The sequence below is a fragment of the Anomaloglossus baeobatrachus genome, chromosome 3, assembly GCF_048569485.1.
Source record: "Anomaloglossus baeobatrachus isolate aAnoBae1 chromosome 3, aAnoBae1.hap1, whole genome shotgun sequence".
NCBI lineage: Eukaryota > Metazoa > Chordata > Amphibia > Anura > Aromobatidae > Anomaloglossus > Anomaloglossus baeobatrachus.
Window position 1 is genome coordinate 174,180,240 of NC_134355.1, and position 22,288 is coordinate 174,202,527.

The following is a 22,288-nucleotide window of genomic DNA, read 5'->3' on the forward strand; positions in this document are numbered from 1 at the left end:
ACAAAAATAGTGTTTCCTGTATTTTCACTTCATCTGCACTTTTTGTGAAGGGTTCACTATTCATTTCAAGAAGACATTTCCCTTGCTCAAAAAAATTGAATGAAATACCTTGTAAAAATGCCTGATCTCCTCTGATTGTTGCTTTTGCAGCGCAGTATGTGAAATCTCTGCTTGGAGACCAATTGTGCGTTTCTTCATAGTTTACTTAGGGGCCTTCATTTCCACCCCTCATGCTCAGACACTGCCAACCACAGCTCACCAGCATCTGAGGCTGATAGACCGCTAGATCAGATGCCGAGCTGTGATTGGGTGAAAGCAGACGCCCTTAGAGAAGACTGAGAAAACATCCAGTTGGCCTGCAAAGCAGAGATTTCGCATCCTGCACTCCAAAAGAAACAAATGTAAATATCTGGGTAATAGAGAGGCAGAATTGAAGGAGCTCAGAGATTTTTACAGGGTATTTTATTTTTTTGTGTGCAAAAACTGTCCTCTTTCAATAGCTAAGTCGTCCCCTTCTTCATAACAGCTGGTGTATAGACAGAGAAGCGGGCTGGTTTAAATATTGAAATGAGCCAGTCAGCCTTCCCCTTTACACATAATGTAGCACTGGTCACTTGCCACTAAAGGAAGCTCTAGCCTGTGAATAAGGCAAGTCACAGTAGAGGTGTCAGGACCCAGTGATGAGGCTGTTTGCTTGAAATCTCGGTACCTTTAGAAACAAAATTATAATAAATCTAGGATAGGAGCACATTTTAAAGTGTAGGTTTTTTAATTTTTTTTAATTTTTTACTGGACAATACTATTAAACAAAACTACTTCAAAGAGCTACTTTTAAATGGTCTTAAAGAGAAATTGTCAACATGATTTTGGATTGTAAAGACATGACTGTAGTAGTGCTAGAATATGGATTATACTGATACCATGTCACGCACAAACTTGGGTAAGGTCCAGCATGCAGGTGAGACAAACAATAAACAGGGTTTTCACCACGACAAACAAGGGGTACACTGGGGGCACTTTAATAACAGTGGGCCTCAGCGCTAGTGAGAGGGAAGATGGACACCTCCTCCACTTACCTGCAACTGTACCCTGCACCCCTAGCCAGTCCCTATACAGGTTCCTCACCTGTCGCAGAGCAGTAATACCTGAAGCCCTAAAAAGACCCTGTGGTAAACCTTGACTAGTGAGTGGGGACGGTAAGGATCACTAAGTTCCACCACTGCACTAAAACAACATGAACGGAATGGTATGATAGGGGAAACAACAAAAGGATAAGTCTGGCTTCCTTTTTGCAGTCAGACACCAGAACTGGAGCCTACACTGCAGGAAAAACTCAGCAGCTCCTTCCACCTAGAGGCCAAGTTTCAGACTGGAATGAGAATAACCAGCACTCTCTACTGGAAGATGTGACCATATATAGGGGAAGGGAGTGGTCACCAACTGGAAACACCTGAGGCCTGGAGTCAGGAGCTGCTGCAATGCAAAACTGACATTAACAATGTCAGCACTGAAGGAAAGGGAATGCCTTTAATGTGAGGAGTCTCAAATGGCAATAAGAGGACTCTGGCCCAGATCCTGTCACAAATCTCTACAAACAGAGAGACAGCTGTGACATGCCTTTTGATGAAGAAATACATTTTGCACTTCTTCCTTAATCACCATTTGAAGTTTTTGCTGCAGATTTCAGTGCAGAGAAGTTGTATTGAGCACTGGTTCTTTTCCTCCCTGTCTGTGATTTCCAAGAGACATTCGCCTGCCCCCCATCTTTGAATGTCTGGCCTACTGTGTTTCTAATCTCAGCAGTGACTTGTGAGTCACAAAACTGGAAGCAGAGAGGATGAGGAATCACAGACAGGGAGGAGAAGTCCCAGGGTAAAGTCCAGTCCCTGTGCACTGAAATCTAATTAGCAGAAAACTTCAAATGGTGGGTAAAGAAAAACGACAAAGTGGATTTCTTCACCAAAGGTGAACTTAATCAGCATGAAAGCCATTTTTATCCTTTACATTACAGAACTGTGCTGACCGGTTTTCTTTAAAAGCCCTATTTATGCACAAGGCCATGTCACAATTTTTTTTACAAGGTTCTAGGTGCCCTAATTTGGCAACCATAGGGGGCCATAAGTTGTTTGTTTGTTTTTTTCATTTTATTGATATGGCAATCAGCTGAAAAAGTCACGTCACACTAATTTAAATGCTGTATTGCAGAGCCGTACTTTGTAATACTGTGCCCTGTTATGAGTATGTATAGATAGATCTGTACTACTGCGTGTGACACTGCACAGGCTGCTCACCATGTGTATGATTTCTAGGGCTTAAGTTACTCTGCTTTTTGGTAAGACAGTTCTTCACTATAAAGTTACAGTAAAAAAATACATAATTTAATGATGATGGCCAGAAACTAGGTTCATGTTGTGATGTTTTGTATATTTTTATAAAAAAAAATCAAATATCTGTTATTTTGGAACAAAGGCTTCATCCAAATATGAAGCAACTACACAACCAACATATTAAGTGGGAAATTATAAAATGACTGTCGAAAGCCTCTGGATGAGGGGGCTTTTGATCATCAGTATGATGTTAATATCTCTGATGTTTGTGTTTCCTACTATAGTAAATGTTGTTCGTTTGCTTGCACATTAGACGTACAGACTCACTATTATTCTCCTTTTGTGATTATATATTTCATTTCATTCTACAGATAGCTACATATTGGGGGAGAGTGAAGGACTCTATATACCTACTTTACTGCCAGAAGATAAAGATCACACACATTTTCTAGAAGACATAGGAGCAAGTCCAACTCCAAACATTCAGTTGACTCGGCCTTCCCAAAACATCAAATTTAACCCTACAGTGCCCTTTATTGTTCTCTCTGAACACAAAGATGTCAAATTCAATTGTTCCATTGAAGTGCCTAATCTGGATAGCGGAGAACAAATAACATGGTGGAAGAATGGACAGATGATCTCCCATTCTGATCGCATCTCTGTCCAGTCTTTTGAAATCCCTGATGGCTTGATGACCACTATGCTTTCATTATGCAGGTAAGGCTTACAATTATGGATTTGTATTTCTCTATTATTATTACTTATTATTTTTTATTACTATAGCGCCATTTATTCCATGGCGCTTTACATGTGAAAGGGGTATACATAGACAGGTACAATAATCATAAACAATACAAGGCACAGACTGGTACAGGAGGAGAGAGGAAACTTCCCTAGGACGGCTCACAGTCTACAAGAGATGAGTGAGAATACAGTAGGTGAGGGTAGAGCTGGTCGTGCGGCGCAATATCAGACAGAGGGTTAATGCAGGTTGTAAGCTTGTCGGAAGAGGTGGGTCATCAGGTTCCTTTTGAAGCTTATCAAGGTAGCCGAGAGTCTGATATGTTGTGGCAGAGCATTCCAGAGTATGGGGGAGGCACGCGAGAAATCTTGCATGCAATGGTGGGAATGGGTGATGAAAGGGGAGTAGAGAAGGAGATATTGTGAGGATCAAAGGCTATATGCAGGTAAGTACTGGGAGACTAGGACACAGATGTAGGTAGGAGACAGGTTGTGGCTGGCTTTGTAGGTCATGGTTAGGGTTTTGAACTGGAGTCGTTGGGCAATGGGAAGCTAGTGAAGGGAAGGGCAGAGAGGAGAGGTCAGGGAGTAGTGGGGGTCCATTGTACCTACTTATACCTAGATAATGATTGTATAGCTATATTACAACAGTTTGGAATTGAGGAATATTACAATTGGCCTGTTCATGGAAATAAAGGGGTTTTCTACTACTGGACAACCTCTTTTTAATGTGCCCAATAAATGAAGAAAAGCATGCTTACCTCCCGGATCACAATTCTATCCTATGGAAAAGTTCCAAGGCACATTAGAGACCTTGAAAAGTGGTTGTCAAGATATCTACATCTGCCCTCTCTATTCATTGCTTTCTGGGTAAAGGTGAGTGACAACCCCCTAAGGGCTGGACAAATATTTCCTTCAATATTGCCTAGTCCGTACAACCATCATTCAGTTTTTCCCAAATGTATAAGGACACTATTTTTGTTATTTTAATACTTTTGTCTTTTCTTTTGGATTAAGCATTACAGGTGTACAGAGGTCTGATAATGGCACATATACCTGCAAGTTAACGGTCAAGGATGAAGAAATAGTATCAGATCGTATCTACATACAGGTCGAAGGTAAGAAACTCAAGATGTGAAATATGAATTAATATATTCTCTTGGAAACATTTTCTGATCACTTTGGATTTTTTAATAAACATATGGAAAGGGGATTTCCAAACCATATTGATAAGCTATGCTTAGATTATATAATTAGTATCAGTTCAACACCAGGCACTTTCAGAGATAAACTGTGGTTAGCCCATATGGCAGCTAGATGTTGAATATAGCGGAAAAGCCCAACTCTCCTTGATGCGTAGTGGTCTTTCCTGGGTACAGCAGCTAAGGTTCAATTCTCTTGAGTAGGATCTGAGTTGCAGAACCTGCCAGGGGCATGAACAGTCTATAGGTTAATTTTAACAGTGAGAGATAGGATATCTAAAATAAAATCCAGAAAATCACATTGTATAAATTATATAAATTTATTTGCATTTTGCAGAGAGAAATAAGTTTTTGATCCCCTACCAACCATTAAGAGTTATGGCTCCTACAGAGACCACTTAAATGCTACTAATCAACTTGTTACCTGCATTAAAGACAGCTGTGTTAAATTGTCACCTGTATAAAAGACTCCTATCCACAGACTCAATAATCAGTCAATGTAACGCCTGCCTGGATCCACAGACTCAGATGGGCTGTAATGGGAGGCTAGAGGGAAGCCACTCACCAAGTAGGACCCCCAGAACCCTGAAACCCTTTAACCCCTATACAGGGATTTGGAATTACACAGGGAACTGGAGATCACTACCTGTGGAAGGCTGCAGTCCGATGAGAGTAGTAGTCAGGCAGGGTCAAACCAGGAATAGCGGAACAGGGACAGAATCGGCAGGCAGTGACGTAGTCAGCAAACGTAGCAGAGGTCAGATCCGGGTTGGGCAGCAAGGTACAAAAACAGTAGGCAGAAGAGTAGTCAACACACGCAGAAGTAAACACAGGAATCACCAACAGAATAGGACGTAACAGGAGCCAGGAAAATCAGAACTATATCTGGCAGTAATCATGTGGCAGGAGGGGAAATAAGAAGGGTGTGGTGTCTTCCCATTGGCTGTAGCTGAACGCTGGCAACTTCAGCTAGAAGACACATGCCACCCACAGTCAGCCAGCGGTACTGCAGATCCCAAGCTAACCCAGCCCAGTGGATGATCGGAGCCTGCACCCACTGGTGCCGCTGGCGTCGACTTCTCTCTCATCACCAGCACCATCCACAGCAGGAACACGGCGTCGCCTGGCAATCGGAGCAGAAGTTGCTGGAGCAGACTCTGGCGGTGACGTAACAGTCAGACTCTAACCTCTACAACATGGGCAAGACCAAAGAGCTTTCTAAGGTTTTCAGGGACAAGACCATAGACCTGAACAAGGCTGGAATGAGCTAGGAAACTATAAGTAAGACTCTGGTTGAGAAGGAGACAACTGTTGGTGCAATAGTAAGAAAATGGAAGAAATACAAAATGAGTGTCAATCGACATTGAAGTGAGGCACCATGTAAAGTCTCACATCGTTGGGTATCCAGGATGATGAGGAAAGTGAGAGATCAGCCCCTAAAACTACACGGGGGAACTTGTTAATGATCTCAAGGCAGCTGGGACCACTGTCACCAAGAAAACCATTGGTAACACATTACACCGTAATGGACTAAAATCCTGAAGTGCCCACAAAGTCCCACTGCTCAAGAAGGCCCGTGTGCAAGCCAATCTGAAGTTTGCCAATGAACACCTGGATGATTCTGAGAGTGATTGAGAAAAGGTGCTGTGGTCAGATGAGACAAAATTGAGCTCTTTGGCCTTAACTCAACTTGCTGTGTTTGTAGGAAGAGAAATGCTGCCTATGACCCAAAGAACACCGTCCCCACTGTCAAACATGGAGGTGGAAACATTATGTTTTGGGGATGTTTCTCTAAGGGCACAGTACTACTTCACCACATCAATGGGACAATGGATGGAGCCATGTACCGTAAAATATTGAATGACAACCTCCTTCCCTCCGCCAGGATATTAAAAATGGGTCGTGGCTGGGTCTTCCAGCACGACAGTGACCCAAAACATACAGCCAAGGCAACAAAGGAGTGGCTCAAGAAGAAGCACATTAAGTTCATGGCGTGGCCTAGCCAGTCTCCAGACCGTAACCCCATAGAAAACTTATGGAAGGAGCTGTAGCTCAGAGTTGACAAGTGACAGCCTCAAAATCTTAATGATTTGAGATGATCTGCAAAGAGGAGTAAACCAAAATTCCTCCTGACGTGCACAAATCTCATCATCAACTACAAAAAACGTCTGACTGCTGTGCTTGTCAACAAGGGTTTTGCCACCAAGTGTTCAGTCTTGTTTACCAGAGGGATCAAATAATTATTTCTCTTAGCAAAATGCAAATTGAGTTATATCATTTATGCAAGGTGATTTTCTTCTTTATATTCTATTTCTCACTGTTAAAATTAACCCACCCTTAAAATTATAGACTTTTCATGTCTTTGTCAGTGAGCAAACATAGAAAATCAGCAAGGGATCAAATACTTATTTCCTTCACTGTATATATATATATATATATATATATATATATATAAACCGACCAATGCTAGCACAGGCGACAATTAGACTTAAACAAACAAACAACAGAGTTAATAATAATAATTAATAATAATTTTATTCATTTATATAGCGCTATTAATTCCACAGCGCTTTACATACATTGGCATGTATTGGAGTTAAGGCCCAGTCACACACAACGACTTACCAGCGATCCCGAAAACGATGTGACCTGATAGGGATCGCAGGTAAGTCGCTGGGAGGTCGCTGGTGAGATGTCACACAGCCAGATCTTACCAGCGATGGTAGCAGTAGCGACCTGTATAACGATCTCAGCAGTCACTGTGACCCTGTCACACAGTGTCAAACACAGCGATGTGTCCTGCCCAACAGGACATCGCCTTTGAAGAAAATGGCCTGGACCATTCTGCAATGACCGGCGACCTCACAGCAGGGGCCTGATCGCTGGTAGGTGTCACACATAACGAGATCGCTAACGGGATCGCTACTGCGTCACAGAAACCGTGACTCAGCAGCGATCTCGCTAGCGATCTCGTTATGTGTGACTGTATCTTTAGAGTTCAAGTGTTTTACATATGCAGGCCACTCATGCAAACATCGCTGTATGCTCGGTGCTCAGCCCAGTGCAAGCCGCTTGTAGGGTTTGAACGTCTTGCACTGGGGGTAACAACTGTGTTATCGAATGTAGTGTGCAACTGGAAAAAAATATGGCAAAAAAACAGCCCACCCTACCCCGGAAGTGTTCTGCTTATGGCTGGCTATATGTGGGCGGACACCCGAACTGCCAATCAGTGACTTCTATTAGGGTTTCAGGTCAAGTCCGAAGCGGTGGAGGTTCGATTCAGCTGCACCCGCCATACTGAACTTCCACAGGTTCACTCATCTCTACATGTGAGCCTCATGAAAAAATTCTTGTCTGATATTTTCCTGTTATACCTTTGTGCCCAGAAGAGAGTGTTTTGTGTTGAATCTCTTGAAGTTTTGTGAAAGCAATAAAACTGCACATTTGGAGAAAACTGCATTGCCTGTGTGAGTGTGAGAGCTTCTTAATGCCTACCTGAGAGCGTGAGTCCCTACAATTTATATAGTGGGTAAAATAATTATTTGATACACTGCCGATTTTCCAAGTTTTCCACCTACAAAGAATGTAGAGGTCTGTAACTTTTAGCATAGGTACACTTCAACTATGACAGAGTCCCTCAAAAAATTCAAAAAATCACACTGTACGATTTTTAAATAATTTGCATTTTAATGCATGAAATACATATTTGATCACCTACCAACCTGTAAGAATTCTGGTTCTCACAGACCTGTTATTTTTTTTCTTTAAGAAACCCTCCTATTCTGCACACATTACTTGTATTAATTGGTCCTGTTTAAACTCGTTACCTGCATAAAAGACTCCTGTTCAAACACTCAATCAATCACAGACCAACCTCTCCACCATGGCCAAGACCAAAGAGCTGTCTAAGGACACCAGTGACAAAATTGTAGACCTACACAAGGCTGGGATGGGCTACAGGATAATAGGCAAGCAGCTTGGTGAGAATGCAACAACTGTTGGTGCAATAATTAGAAAATTGAAGAAACACAAGACAGTCATTCTTACTCAGTTTGGGGCTCAATGCAAGATCTTGCTTGTGGGGTAAGGATGACTCTGAGAAAGGTCAGGAATCAGCACAGAACTACATGGGAGGACCTGGTTAATGACATTAAGAGAGCTGGGATCATTGTCTCAAAGATTACCATTATTAGCACACTATGCCTTCATGGTTTAAGATCTTGCAGGGCACGTAAGGTCCCCCTGCTCATGCCAGCACATGTCCAGGCCCTTTCAAAGTTCACCAATGACCATCTAGATGATCCAGAGGAGTCATGGGAGAAGGTCATGTGGTCAGATGAGACCAAAATAGAACTTTTTGACATCAACTCCACTCGCTGTGTTTGGAGGAAGAAGAAGGATTAGTAGAACCTCAAAAACCATGTCCCAGCTGTGAAGCATAGGGGTAGAAACATCCTACTTTGGGAGAGTTTTTCTGCAAAGGAGACAGAACGACTGCACTGTATAGAAGGGAGTGTCTTTTAATTAACTCAGATGTTGGCAATTAACCTATCACAAGCTTCCAAAGACATCATATGGGCTGTCTCATATAGTTTAAAGGTATAGTACTCTTAGTGTATGTAAACTTTTGACTTTGCAGAAAGTAATAAAAATGCCTTAAAACTTTCTCTCTCATTATTCTGGCATTTGGCAAATATAAATAATTTTGGTTCCTAATTGACCTAAAACGGGAAAGGGTTATTCTGATTTCATGTCATATAGTGAGAAAAACATGCATATGTGTCTTTATAGATAGTGTATTTAAACTTCTGGTTTCAACTGTATATATGAATATATATTGCTCGTTAGAAATTAATACACCCTCTTTGAAAAGTAAGATTTTAATCAATATCTGACTGAACAAAAACAAATATCGAACATTTTGACAAGACCGTGTTCCATAGAGCATTTTTTTAACCCATAAGATGAAAGTAATGTTAATATAACTTTCATTACAAAATCTTCAGTTTAATTCAAATTAGTTGATTCTACCTCCCCACATTAAAAAGCATTACATCTAGTGTTTTGTATGACCGTCATGATTTTTAAGGACCACACCAAGTGTTCTGGGAATGAAATGGCGACATATTGCAACATCTATCTTTTTCCACTCTTCAAGACTGACTTCTTTCAGAGCCTGGATGCTGGATGGAGAGTGATGCCCAACTTGATGCCACAGAATCACTTTCAGAAATTCACTGATAAATTTTGGATCATTGTCATGTTGGGAAAGGGCACATTTACCAAGGGCGTGGAGTGAGTGATGGGAGTATTTTCTCTTTTCAATATGAAGCAGAACATCTGTGAATTCATAATACTATCAATGCAATCACCGACACCAGCTGTAGTCATGCAGCCCCACATAAGGAAACTGCCTCTACCATAGTACTGTAACCACCATGCAAGTTTCTGCATTCATTTTACAAAATAAAAGTTCAGTGAGATATTGATTAGAATCTTACTTTTCAAAGAGGGTGTACTCATTTATCCTGGACACTGTGTGTGTGTTTTTATATGTGTATGAGTATTTTCAGACCATAAGACGAACTTTTTCCCCCAAATGTTGGGGGAAAGTTGGAGGTGCATCTTATGGTCTGACTATAGGCCTGCGGCCGGGAATGAGGGTGCTGCGGTGGAGCGGGCCATCGGGGGCACGAGCAGGCTGTAGCAGCCTGCCGTGACAACGTGGGCCCGCTCATTTCATATGCACGCCCATCCTCCCGCCCATCTCTCAGCGCTGAAGCCGTCACTGACAGGTGGGCGGGGGGTGCGCGCATAATTAACAGCCGGCCGTGATCACCCCTGGCAACTACAGCCTGGAGTGATCATGTGCGGCTGTATTCACTGCCCCCCGCGCATCATCATCAGCGTGGGGAGCAGTGAATAAGCATACTCACCGGACACTTCCGTGCAGCAGCGTGATCTCCTCCAGTCTGCCGGTCAGCTGATCTGTGTAGAAAGCAGTGAGCACAGCGATGACGTCATTGTTGTGCGCCGCTAGTCACGCAGGTCAGCTGACCGGCAGACTGGAGGAGGAGATCGCGTGCTGCACGGAAGTGACCGGTGATAGCTCCACACAGGTAAGCAGTGCTGCTGCCGCCACAGACAGGGGGAGGAGCGATGCTGCATGGAGCGAGGAAAGGTGAGTATAAACGTTTATTGTTTTTTGTGTGATACAGGATACATGCCATATAGGAGCATGGGGCCATATAGGAGCACGGGGCCATATAGGAGCACAGGGCCATATAGGAGCACGGGGCCATATAGGAGCACGGGGCCATATAGGATCACAGGGCCATATAGGAGCACGGGGCCATATAGGAGCACGGGGCCATATAGGAGCACGGGGCCATATAGGAGCACGGGGCCATATAGGAGCACGGTGCCATATAGGAGCACGGGGTAATATAGCAGCACGGGGCCATATAGGAGCATGGGGTAATATAGCAGGATGAGGGTATATTGCAGCATGGGGCCATATAGCAGGATGGCAGTATATAGCAGGATGAGGGCATATTCCAGGATGAGGGTATATAGCAGGATGGGGGTATATACCAGGATGGGGGTATATAGCAGGATGAGGGCATATACCAGGATGGGGTACCTTAGCAGAGAATTTGGGGACTTTACCCCCACAATAGTGTCAGCAGCAGATCCTCGCCCCATAACAGTGTGTCATGACCACATTTTTTGCTTACATTTTTTTTTTCCTTTTTTCCTCCTCTAAAACCAGGGTGCGTCTTATAGTCCGAAAAATACGGTATATACACACATGGTCAAAATTGTTGGTACCCCTCGTTTAACGAAAGAAAAACCCACAATGGTCACAGAAATAACTTGAATCTGAAAAAAGTAATAAATAAAAAAATCTATGAAAATGAACAAATGAAAGTGAGACATTGGTTTTCAACCATGCTTCAACAGAATTTAAAAAAAATATATAAATGATGAAATATGCCTGGACAGAAATTATTGCTGTGACCATTGTGGGTTTTTCTTTCATTAAACAAGATGTACCAACAATTTTGACCATGTGTGTGTGTATGTATGTATGACAAGCAAAAGCTTGACGATGCTTTGAACGTTTGACTTTCAGGCTCGATATGTCAGCTTCCACAACAGCTTCAAAGTGAGACTGACATCATTTTATAGATAATCATCTTAGCTGTCTTATGCAAAATGCTGATTTGCAACTATTTAGCATATGATTAGTTATGCAGCTGCTTGTCACTGTTTTGCTCCTAAAACCCAAAATTTTAATTTTTATTATTTTGATAGTATTTTGTAAATCTACCTTTGGTTTGAACACTGCCTGTATCATTCCTGGCATGGTCTCAATCAGATTCGAGCATGTCTCAACCGAAATCTAATCCCAGGTCTCTTCTACACAGTCCCAATGTTGGTGCATACTGGTTGAGTCACTTCTATGTATGCAGCTTTTTTCTTCAATTCTACCTGCAAGTGTTCAATTAGATTTAAGTCTCGGAACTGTGGGGGCAAATCCTGCACCTCTACTTCATTGTCATTAAACCATTTCTTCGCCAATCTCGACGTATGCTTTGGATCATTGTCCTGCTGGCACCCAATGTCGTCCTTTTCATACCCATAGTACTTGAGTGTACGATGTAACTCATCTTATAGGATACTCACATATAGCTCTGCATTGAGATCACCATTGATCCTGATCAAGTATCCAAAGCTTTTGGCTGGGAAACATCCTGATATCATCAGGCTTCCTCCACCAAACTTGACAGTTTATTCAATTTCTCAATCTGTTAGCCCCTTTTTCCCTTGTTTAATCCAAACCCATTTGCACCCATCAGGGCTTTTCATCTGGATAATGCTGTTTCATTTTGTTGTGAAATTTTCTTCATGGCTGCTCCTTGATTCCAACCAGTGAATGAACTTGGTAACACCTAGGTTTCCCCCTTCAGAAGCAAAAACAGTAACAATGCAGTGACATGACAAGAATCTGCATAACTAATCAGCCCCTCGAAGAAGCTAACGCAGCGAAACGCGTTGGGGCTTCCTTCTCCTGCACTGGACCCCTGCCTGGGCATTTGCCCAGCACTGTTGCACTTTTTTCTGATGGGTAAGTGGCAATATACTTCTGCATTTACAATGAATTGAATTTCTAATTGCCCTCCCAGTGATTTGTATTCATTATGGCAAGGGCCCATAGTTTGGGAACACTTTCTGGAATCATCTTTCCTGCACTTCTGCACTTTTTTCATTAAATTATAATGTTGTCTCCTTGTTGTTACAATCTTGAAATAAATTTATTATTACTCTTATCACAAGGAGTCTCCATATTTATTCTTAGTATGATGTATGGCCCCTTAATGCTCCTATTGTGTTTTTCGTTTAATATAACTAATCATATGTGCCAAATAGTTGGAAGTCAAATTTAAGTATGAGATAGCCAAGATGATTGTCTATAAAATGAAGGTAGTCTACGCTCAAAGCTGTAGAGGATGGAGAGATATGGAGCCTGAAAGTCAAAGTTCAAAACATTGTTAGCCTTTGCTTGTGTGTGTGTATCGTATTACAGTCAGGGCCAGAAATATTTGGACAGTGACACAAGTTTTGTTATTTTAGCTGTTTACAAAAACATGTTCAGAAATACAATTATATATATAATATGGGCTGAAAGTGCACACTCCCAGCTGCAATATGAGAGTTTTCACATCCAAATCAGAGAAAGGGCTTAGGAATCATAGCTCTGTAATGCATAGCCTCCTCTTTTTCAAGGGGCCAAAAGTAATTGGACAAGGGACTCTAAGGGCTGCAATTAACTCTGAAGGCGTCTCCCTCGTTAACCTGTAATCAATGAAGTAGTTAAAAGGTCTGGGGTTGATTACAGGTGTGTGGTTTTGCCTTTGGAAGCTGTTGCTGTGACCAGACAACATGCGGTCTAAGGAACTCTCAATTGAGGTGAAGCAGAACATCCTGAGGCTGAAAAAAAAGAAAAAATCCATCAGAGAGATAGCAGACATGCTTGGAGTAGCAAAATCAACAGTCGGGTACATTCTGAGAAAAAAAGAATTGACTGGTGAGCTTGGGAACTCAAAAAGGCCTGGGCGTCCACGGATGACAACAGTGGTGGATGATCGCCGCATACTTTCTTTGGTGAAGAAAAACCCATTCACAACATCAACTGAAGTCCAGAACACTCTCAGTGAAGTAGGTGTATCTGTCTCTAAGTCAACAGTAAAGAGAAGACTCCATGAAAGTAAATACAAAGGGTTCACATCTAGATGCAAACCATTCATCAATTCCAAAAATAGACAGGCCAGAGTTAAATTTGCTGAAAAACACCTCATGAAGCCAGCTCAGTTCTGGAAAAGTATTCTATGGACAGATGAGACAAAGATCAACCTGTACCAGAATGATGGGAAGAAAAAAGTTTGGAGAAGAAAGGGAACGGCACATGATCCAAGGCACACCACATCCTCTGTAAAACATGGTGGAGGCAACGTGATGGCATGGGCATGCATGGCTTTCAATGGCACTGGGTCACTTGTGTTTATTGATGACATAACAGCAGACAAGAGTAGCCGGATGAATTCTGAAGTGTACCGGGATATACTTTCAGCCCAGATTCAGCCAAATGCCGCAAAGTTGATCAGACGGCGCTTCATAGTACAGATGGACAATGACCCCAAACATACAGCCAAAACTACCCAGGAGTTCATGAGTGCAAAAAAGTGGAACATTCTGCAATGGCCAAGTCAATCACCAGATCTTAACCCAATTGAGCATGCATTTCACTTGCTCAAATTCAGACTTAAGACGGAAAGACCCACAAACAAGCAAGACCTGAAGGCTGCGGCTGTAAAGGCCTGGCAAAGCATTAAGAAGGAGGAAACCCAGCGTTTGGTGATGTCCATGGGTTCCAGACTTAAGGCAGTGATTGCCTCCAAAGGATTTGCAACAAAATATTGAAAATAAAAATATTTTGTTTGGGTTTGGTTTATTTGTCCAATTACTTTTGACCTCCTAAAATGTGGAGTGTTTGTAAAGAAATGTGTACAATTCCTACAATTTCTATCAGATATTTTTGTTCAAACCTTCAAATTAAACGTTACAATCTGCACTTGAATTCTGTTGTAGAGGTTTCATTTCAAATCCAATGTGGTGGCATGCAGAGCCCAACTCGCGAAAATTGTGTCACTGTCCAAATATTTCTGGACCTAACTGTATGTGTCATTTTTATTAAAAAAGGCCTACTCATGTCATTTGCTTTTTATTTAGGCCTTCCTCATTTCATTCGACAACCAGAGACTATGAATGTCACTAGGAACACGCCATTTAATCTCACCTGTGAGGCTGTGGGACCCCCTGAACCTGTGGAGATTTTCTGGTATCAAAATAGTACAAAGCTCAATGAAATTGCTGCCATGTCACCAGCTGTACTTCATGTATCAGGTAAGTCTAAAATTAAAGTGTATCTGTCAGTAGAATCAACCCCCCTAAGCAGTTTGTGGTCATATAGGTCATAGGAAGTTGATCAATTGTTACCTTGACATCTGACATCCACTGAACAGATTCTAAAAAAATCCAAATTTTTCTTAATATGTAAATGAGCTGACAAGATCTCTGGAGGCACCGTCTAGTAAAGATCCTACGCTGCAACACAGATCTCTTCAGCTCATTTACATATTTGAAAAAAATGGGTTTATCATGCGCACTGAGCCGAAATCCACTGTTGACACACTAAACTTCCACTGCTACCGGGTTTGAGTTAGGGTACCTCTAGTTGCTTCAGCAAATCGTGTGTATTGAAATCCAGCGTCGGGAGCGATGACAGCAGAGGTGAGCGTGACCATTCTCTGACGCTGCACATTCATTAGCATGTTAGCATGCTCACAGGGATGTGCTTACATGCTAAGGGCGGCGACTAGCCAAGGGAAGTAACGCACTTGTGACTAGTCGTTGGCCACATTTGCATATTATAAAGGATCTTTAGAAATACTTTTTCTAAAGATCTCTTTATGTATACTACTGGATACAGTGATGGTTAGGCAGGGGATAGCAATATGCACCTAGAACTACTCGTGGTTCTGGGTGCATATTGCACCTGACAGGTTCTCTTTAAGGAGAATGTTGTAATTGCCAGTAAATGAACTTTGTGTGCCTACAACTCATTATCTAGGGCAGAGTTCCCCAACTTCAGTCCTTGAGGCCCACCAACCGATTACATTTTCAGGATTTCCTTTGCATTTTTCAGGTGATACCAGAATTCCATCACCTGTACAATACAAAGGAAATCTTGAAAACATGATCTATTGGTACACCATATCTGTATTCCCCTAACTCCAGTTTCTCAAGGCCCACACCGGGCCTTGAGAAACTGGAGTTGGGGGAATACAGATATAGAAGACTGGCAACCACTGCAGACTAGCTGTGAGCTGAACATGCGCAGTGCTTACAATCCCTTTTCAAAGTAATAGAGCTCTCTTCAGACTGGCACCCTAGCAATAACGTACATTTACCGTATTTTTCGGACCATAAGACGCACTTTTTTTCCCCCAAATGTTGGGGGAAAGTTGGGGGTGCGTCTTATGGTCTGACTATAGGGCTGCGGCCGGGAATGAGGGTGCTGCGGGTCATCGGGGGCACGAGCAGGCAGCAGCAGCGCCTGCTCGTGACCACGTGGGCCCGCTCATTACATATGCACGCCCATCCTCCCGCCCATCTCTCAGCGCTGAAGCCGGCACTGACAGGTGGGCGGAAGGATGAGCGGGGACGCGCGCATAGCAAAGAGCCGGCATGATCACCCCTGGCAATTACAGCCTGGAGTGATCATGTGCGGCTGTATTCACTGCCCCCCGCGCGTCATTACCAGCGCGGGGAGCAGTGAATCAGTACACTCACCCGTCCCCGTGTGTGGAGCCGCCCCCCTGCTGCACGCGATGACTTCCTGTCTGTGCCGGTCAGCTGATCTGTGCCGGTCAGCTGATCTGTGCCGAGCTGGTCAGCTGATCGGCACAGACAGGAAGACATCGCGATGTTGCAGGGGAACGGCTCCACACACACAGATCAGCGTGCCACAGAGAGTAAGATGATCGGTGCTGCAGGGAGTGAGGAAAAGGTGAGTATAAACGTTTATTTTTTTCTCTGTGCTATAGGATACAGGCCATATACCAGGATGGTATATGAGCACGATGGGAGTATATGAGCAGGCAGGATGGGAGTATATGAGCAGGCAGGATGGGAGGGCATGTGAACAGGCTGGATGGGGGTGTATGTGAACAGGCTGGATGGGGGGGCATGTGAACAGGCTGGATGGGGGGGCATGTGAACAGGCTGGATGGGAGGGCATGTGAACAGGCTGGATGGGAGGGCATGTGAACAGGCTGGATGGGGGGGCATGTGAACAGGCTGGATGGGGGGGCATGTGAACAGGCTGGATGGGGGGGCATGTGAACAGGCTGGATGGGGGGGCATGTGAACAGGCTGGATGGGGGGGCATGTGAACAGGCTGGATGGGGGGGCATGTGAACAGGCTGGATGGGGGGGCATGTGAACAGGCTGGATGGGGGGGGCATGTGAACAGGCTGGATGGGGGGGGCATGTGAACAGGCTGGATGGGGGGGCATGTGAACAGGCTGGATGGGGGGGCATGTGAACAGGCTGGATGGGGGGGGGCATGTGAACAGGCTGGATGGGGGGGGGCATGTGAACAGGCTGGATGGGGGGGGCATGTGAACAGGCTGGATGGGGGGGCATGTGAACAGGCTGGATGGGGGGGCATGTGAACAGGCTGGATGGGGGGGCATGTGAACAGGCTGGATGGGGGGGCATGTGAACAGGCTGGATGGGGGGGCATGTGAACAGGCTGGATGGGGGGGCATGTGAACAGGCTGGATGGGGGGGGCATGTGAACAGGCTGGATGGGGGGGGCATGTGAACAGGCTGGATGGGGGGGGCATGTGAACAGGCTGGATGGGGGGGGGGTATGTGAACAGGATGGATGGGGGTTTATAGCAGGATCATATACAAGGCAGGAGGATCATTACCAGGATGGGGTACCTTAGTAGAGAATTTGGGGACATTACCCCCATAACAGTGTCAGCAGCAGATCCTCGCCCTATAACAGTGTGTCAGGACCACATTTTTTGCTTAAAGTTTTATTTTCCCATTTTCCTCCTCTAAAACCAGGGTGCGTCTTATAGTCCGGTGCGTCTTATAGTCCGAAAAATACGGTACGTCATTTTACATTTAAAGGGTAATTGGATTTTCAAATAGCAAGGCTACTTTTTTCCAAAATTCTGCTAGTTGACGGATTGTGCTTGGTATTGCAGCTCTGATCTATTAAAAGTAAAAAGGGCTGATTTCCAATATTAAACCCAACAAGTGGATCGATAAAACGCAGACATGTTTCCCCAATTCTGAACAGCTACTTTTAATTCCTACGGACTAAATAACGTTGACAACCTGTTTAGTCTACAAAACGGCTTTCTCATCATGGGCATACTTTAAAATACTCCAGGCTGAATTGTGTAGCAAAAAAAAAAATCGAGATTATCCGTGAGCTTTTCAGACCTTCTTTAACCCTCAAAGTGCACTCCCCTCGTGTGATTGTTCTCCACATTTATAACTAATCCTTCTCCGACACACAATTTTTCAAGGATTTCTGATGTAAGCGTCTTAGAAAATCCGCTCTGCATTTACTGCACATAACAAAAAGTCACATTGACTGGAAACTTATTTTTGGAATCCTGTGCAGCACAATAACAGTATTCCATTGTCTGGAGGATTTTCTATTTTTTTTAAAAACTGACTTAAATAACCAAGCATGTCTTGTGATTTAGGATTTTTATAAATGATTATCAACTTTATTTATTTACTGGTACTTTGTCTATTTAACATTGTCTTTACATGTGATATACAGCAGGTAAAATAAGTATTGAACACATCACCAATTTTAAAGTAAATATTAATTTTCAATTCAATTTTAAGTAAATATATTTCTTTTTTTTTAAATCAGATAAATTTTTATTGCATTTTAAAACTTTCATAAACATAACAACAAATTGTGAGGGTAGTACTCACTCCCACTTTCTTCATCCACACGGGGGTTCTATATACTCTGTATATAACATATAATTGCGATAGCCGTTTTGCCTCGCTCAGAGATATTTTGATGACATATTGCAAAATAGACTCCCATTTCTCCTCCCCAATTTCTCCCAAATCTTCCACCCACCTTGCATATGCCCCAATTTGTTGCCTCCCAACCGAGACATGGACAGAAGTCCCCTGTAGACCATCGATATACATCCTGCCGTCCCTCTCTGCGTCCCTAATATATTAATTACACTATCTGATTGTATAACAATTGCTGTTATTCTGCGATTCAAATGCGTGACGTAGCTGCAGGTATTTATAAAACATACTATGTCCCAGTGGGAAGTCTTTTAGCAGTACTTCAAAAGTCTTAAATATGTTTCCATCCATCACTTGGTAGAGGTACCAGATACCAATTCTCCTCCATTGCCCAAATTCTGTAAGGGATAAAAATTCCGGAATGTTGGGGTTGTCCCACATGGGAGTATATCTAGTGAACCCGGTTACCTGTCTCATCTGTTTGATCTTACCCCATACTTTATCTATCAACTGTATAGTAGGATATAATGCAGAGTGTGGACGAAACTTTCCCGCCTCCAGACTTGCCAGCAGAGGACCTTTTCTGATCACATACTGTAATATTTTCCCCGCCGAGGTCTCCAAACCTGTCACACCCCACCCCACCATGTGTTGGCTCTGGGCAGCTAAGTAATAGCACCAAGGATTAGGTAGAGCCAGTACCCCTTCGTCTTTTGGTCTCTGTAAATATTCTAACCTCATCCGTGGGCGCTTCCTTCCCCAGATTAAGCCTCGGAAAAAAGAATTTGTTTTATAAAACCTATTTTGTGGTAGCCATACCGGGGCGTTATGGAGCACATAGAGAAGTTGGGGCATTAGTATCATTTTAGCTAAGTTGACTCTTCCCACCACCGAAAAGTACAGTTTGGACCAGGCCAGAATCTTTTGTTTGAACTTAAGTAAAAGGGGGGGGAGATTAAGACGTTCATACCCAGCCAGTTTATTGGATATCATAATTCCCAGATATTTAAACTCTGACACCACCTGAACCGGAGCACAAGTCACCACTACATTGGAAGGCGTTTCATATAGTGGCATCAAAACTGATTTGTCCCAATTTATCGTGAGCCCTGATATCCTTCCAAAGTTAGATATGACCCTCATTACCACCTCCAAGGAACTCCCTGCATCTGCCAGAAACAATAATAAATCGTCCACATATAAGGCCACTTTCTCCTCCACACTCCCATATCGGAAACCCACTACACCAGATCCCGCCGCATCACCACCGCCAGCTGTTTCGATAGCGATAGCAGACAACAGGGGGGACAGTGTGCACCCCTGCCTTGTGCCCCTATAGAGAGACAATCTATCTGACATGCTGCCATTTGACCTAATTCTTGCCGTAGGAGCAGAGTACAACAGCTGCACCCACCTAATATACACTTCCCCAAACCCCATTGATCGTATCGTAGCCCATAGGTACCCCCACTCTACGCTGTCAAAAACTTTGGCCGCGTCTAGGGAGAGAATAACCCGCCTCCCCTTATTTTCTGCCGGTATCTGCATATTCAGGTACAGTCTGCTAAGGTTAGTTGCCGTGGATTTGTTGGGCATAAACCCTGCTTGATCTGGGTGTATTAGGGATGTAATGACTTTGGTGAGCCTATTTGCAAGCATCTTATCCAGGAGCTTTACTTCTACCGTCAATAGTGAAATCGGTCTGTAAGAGGCTGGCAAACCCGGGTCTTTGCCTTCTTTAGGGAGTACCACAATTATTGCCTCCTGTATAGACGGCATAAGCTCTCCTCTTTCCAGACATGAATTATATACTTTAAGCAGCACCGGCAGTAAAACCTCCCTATGTTGCTTATATACTTCAGCCGGAAACCCATCTACCCCCGGCGCCTTATCATTCGCCATATCACTCAGAGGTAGCTCCAACTCCTCTAAGTCAAATGGCTCATCTAGTAGCTCTCTAGATTCCCTTGAGAGGACTGGCACCTGAGCTCTGCCTAGAAATAAATCAGAGTAGAATGTTTCTAGTACTTTTAGGATCCCCGAGGTGTCTGTGACAACTGCCCCATCTACTGACTGTAACCGTGCAATATATGTCGATTCCCTCTGTGCCGCAGCTATCACTGATAATAGGTGGCCCGCCCGTTCTCCATTCTCAAAGGACTGCATGGTTTGGAACATTTTCTTTCTCTCCGCTGCCTGTATGGTCAATCTGTTAACCATCTTTTGAGCTGCCTTCATCCTAGCTTTTGCCGCCGGCGTGGGGTATTAAAGCATCTTCCGCCTCCCCCAATTCCTGAAACGCAAGCTGATTCTGCTTTCTTCTCTTCGACTTTACCTAAGATATACCCCTTATATACAATCCCCTCAAGTACACCTTCATTGCCTCCCAAACCATTCCAATAGATGCTGATCCTTCATTGAACCTAAGGTATTCCCTTAAACTATCACTAATACTCCCCCCCCTTCTTCCACTAATTGTAACCAAAAGGGATTTCATTTCCATAAGGGTCTATTTTGGTTTTGTTGTTCCCCCAGGTCTATTTCTACACACAGGGGCGAATGATCTGATACCATCTTGGGGAAGTATTTAGTACCCACTACCAAACCTTGCATTGCTTCATTGCCCAAGGCCAGATCAATGCACGACAGGGATGAGAACGTAGCCGAATAACAGGAGTATTGATACACTTCCAGATGCTGAGTCCTCCACAGGTCAATCAGCGCCGTTTCTTTAAGTAAATTACCGAATGGTGTACAGTTACCCCCCATTTTTCGTACCTCATGTCTCCCTTTGTCCCAATGTGAATTCGGAATATTATTAAAATCTCCCATTATCATAAAGGGAACCCCCGGAAAGTCTGCCAATAAATTTATCAGACTGTGAAGTAGTTTGCTGCAATATGGTGGAGGTATGTATAGGGATATAATTACTACGGCTCTTGTCCCCAGCCTACAGGAAAGACATACATACCTCCCATCTTTATCCACGATGACCTTTAGAAATTCAAACCGTGCGCCTGAGCGGACTAGTATACTGGCCTCTCTGGAGTATGCAGAATATGTAGAATGATACCCCACCCTGAGCCACCTTCTATCCAGTAGATGCAGCCTCTCCGGTGTCATGTGTGTTTCCTGCAAGCAAATTAGGTCAGGTTTTTCTGTGCGTAAAAATTGAAATACTGCTTGCCTTTTGATGCTAGATGCTAAGCCCCTAACATTCCAACTAATTAGCTTAATGCGTCCCGCCATATGATTAATTGACAAATTCTCGTTCTCCCAGAGCTCCTTAATAGGCCAAATGAGACTGTCGACCGGCCCACCCTTCCCCTACCCCCCCAATATATACACCCCCCACAACAATAAACATAGTAACACATCGTTGCCACCAGTCCCCTTTGTATCAGGGACGGAGGGCATATGTTTGCCTTGGTAAGTCTGCCAGATACCGCGTCCATCTTTTGTCGTGTTTCCTCTTTTACAACGGACAGGGCCCTATCAACCATCAATAACACCAGAACCAGGACCTCCAGAAGGAGGGGCGGACCCCGCCTGATTGTCGTGCACGGTATCCGGCTGTCTATCTGATCAGTATTGCAGTCCTGCCATATTCTCGCAATGCCCCTTTTTTTTTTTTTTAATATTAAGGGGGAAGAATGAAAGCAAGTTACGGGAAAGAAGAAGGGAAAAAAAAAGGGAGAAAGAAAGGGGGAGGGGAAGTGGGTAAAACAAAGAATAGAAAGAGAAAAGTAGTATAAGAAGACGACAGAGGGTGGAATAAGAAGAGCGAGAGGGGAGAAAAAGAAAAACAAAAAAAAGAGGGGGGAGAATAAAAATGAGTTCAGTATTTATACATTGCGAGTCCAGTAT

The 22,288-nt window shown here is 43.6% G+C and overlaps 1 protein-coding gene across 1 annotated transcript in view; it reads left to right on the top strand.

The window, feature by feature from the left end:
- The window catches only part of MERTK (MER proto-oncogene, tyrosine kinase), a 135,003-nt gene that overhangs the window by 25,299 nt on the left and 87,416 nt on the right, over window positions 1-22,288 (top strand). Inside the window, exons 2-4 of the mRNA XM_075339589.1 lie at window positions 2,699-3,044; window positions 4,086-4,186; window positions 14,564-14,737. Coding sequence (XP_075195704.1) covers window positions 2,699-3,044; window positions 4,086-4,186; window positions 14,564-14,737 — 621 coding nt within the window. The remainder of the gene's footprint in view (window positions 1-2,698; window positions 3,045-4,085; window positions 4,187-14,563; window positions 14,738-22,288) is intronic.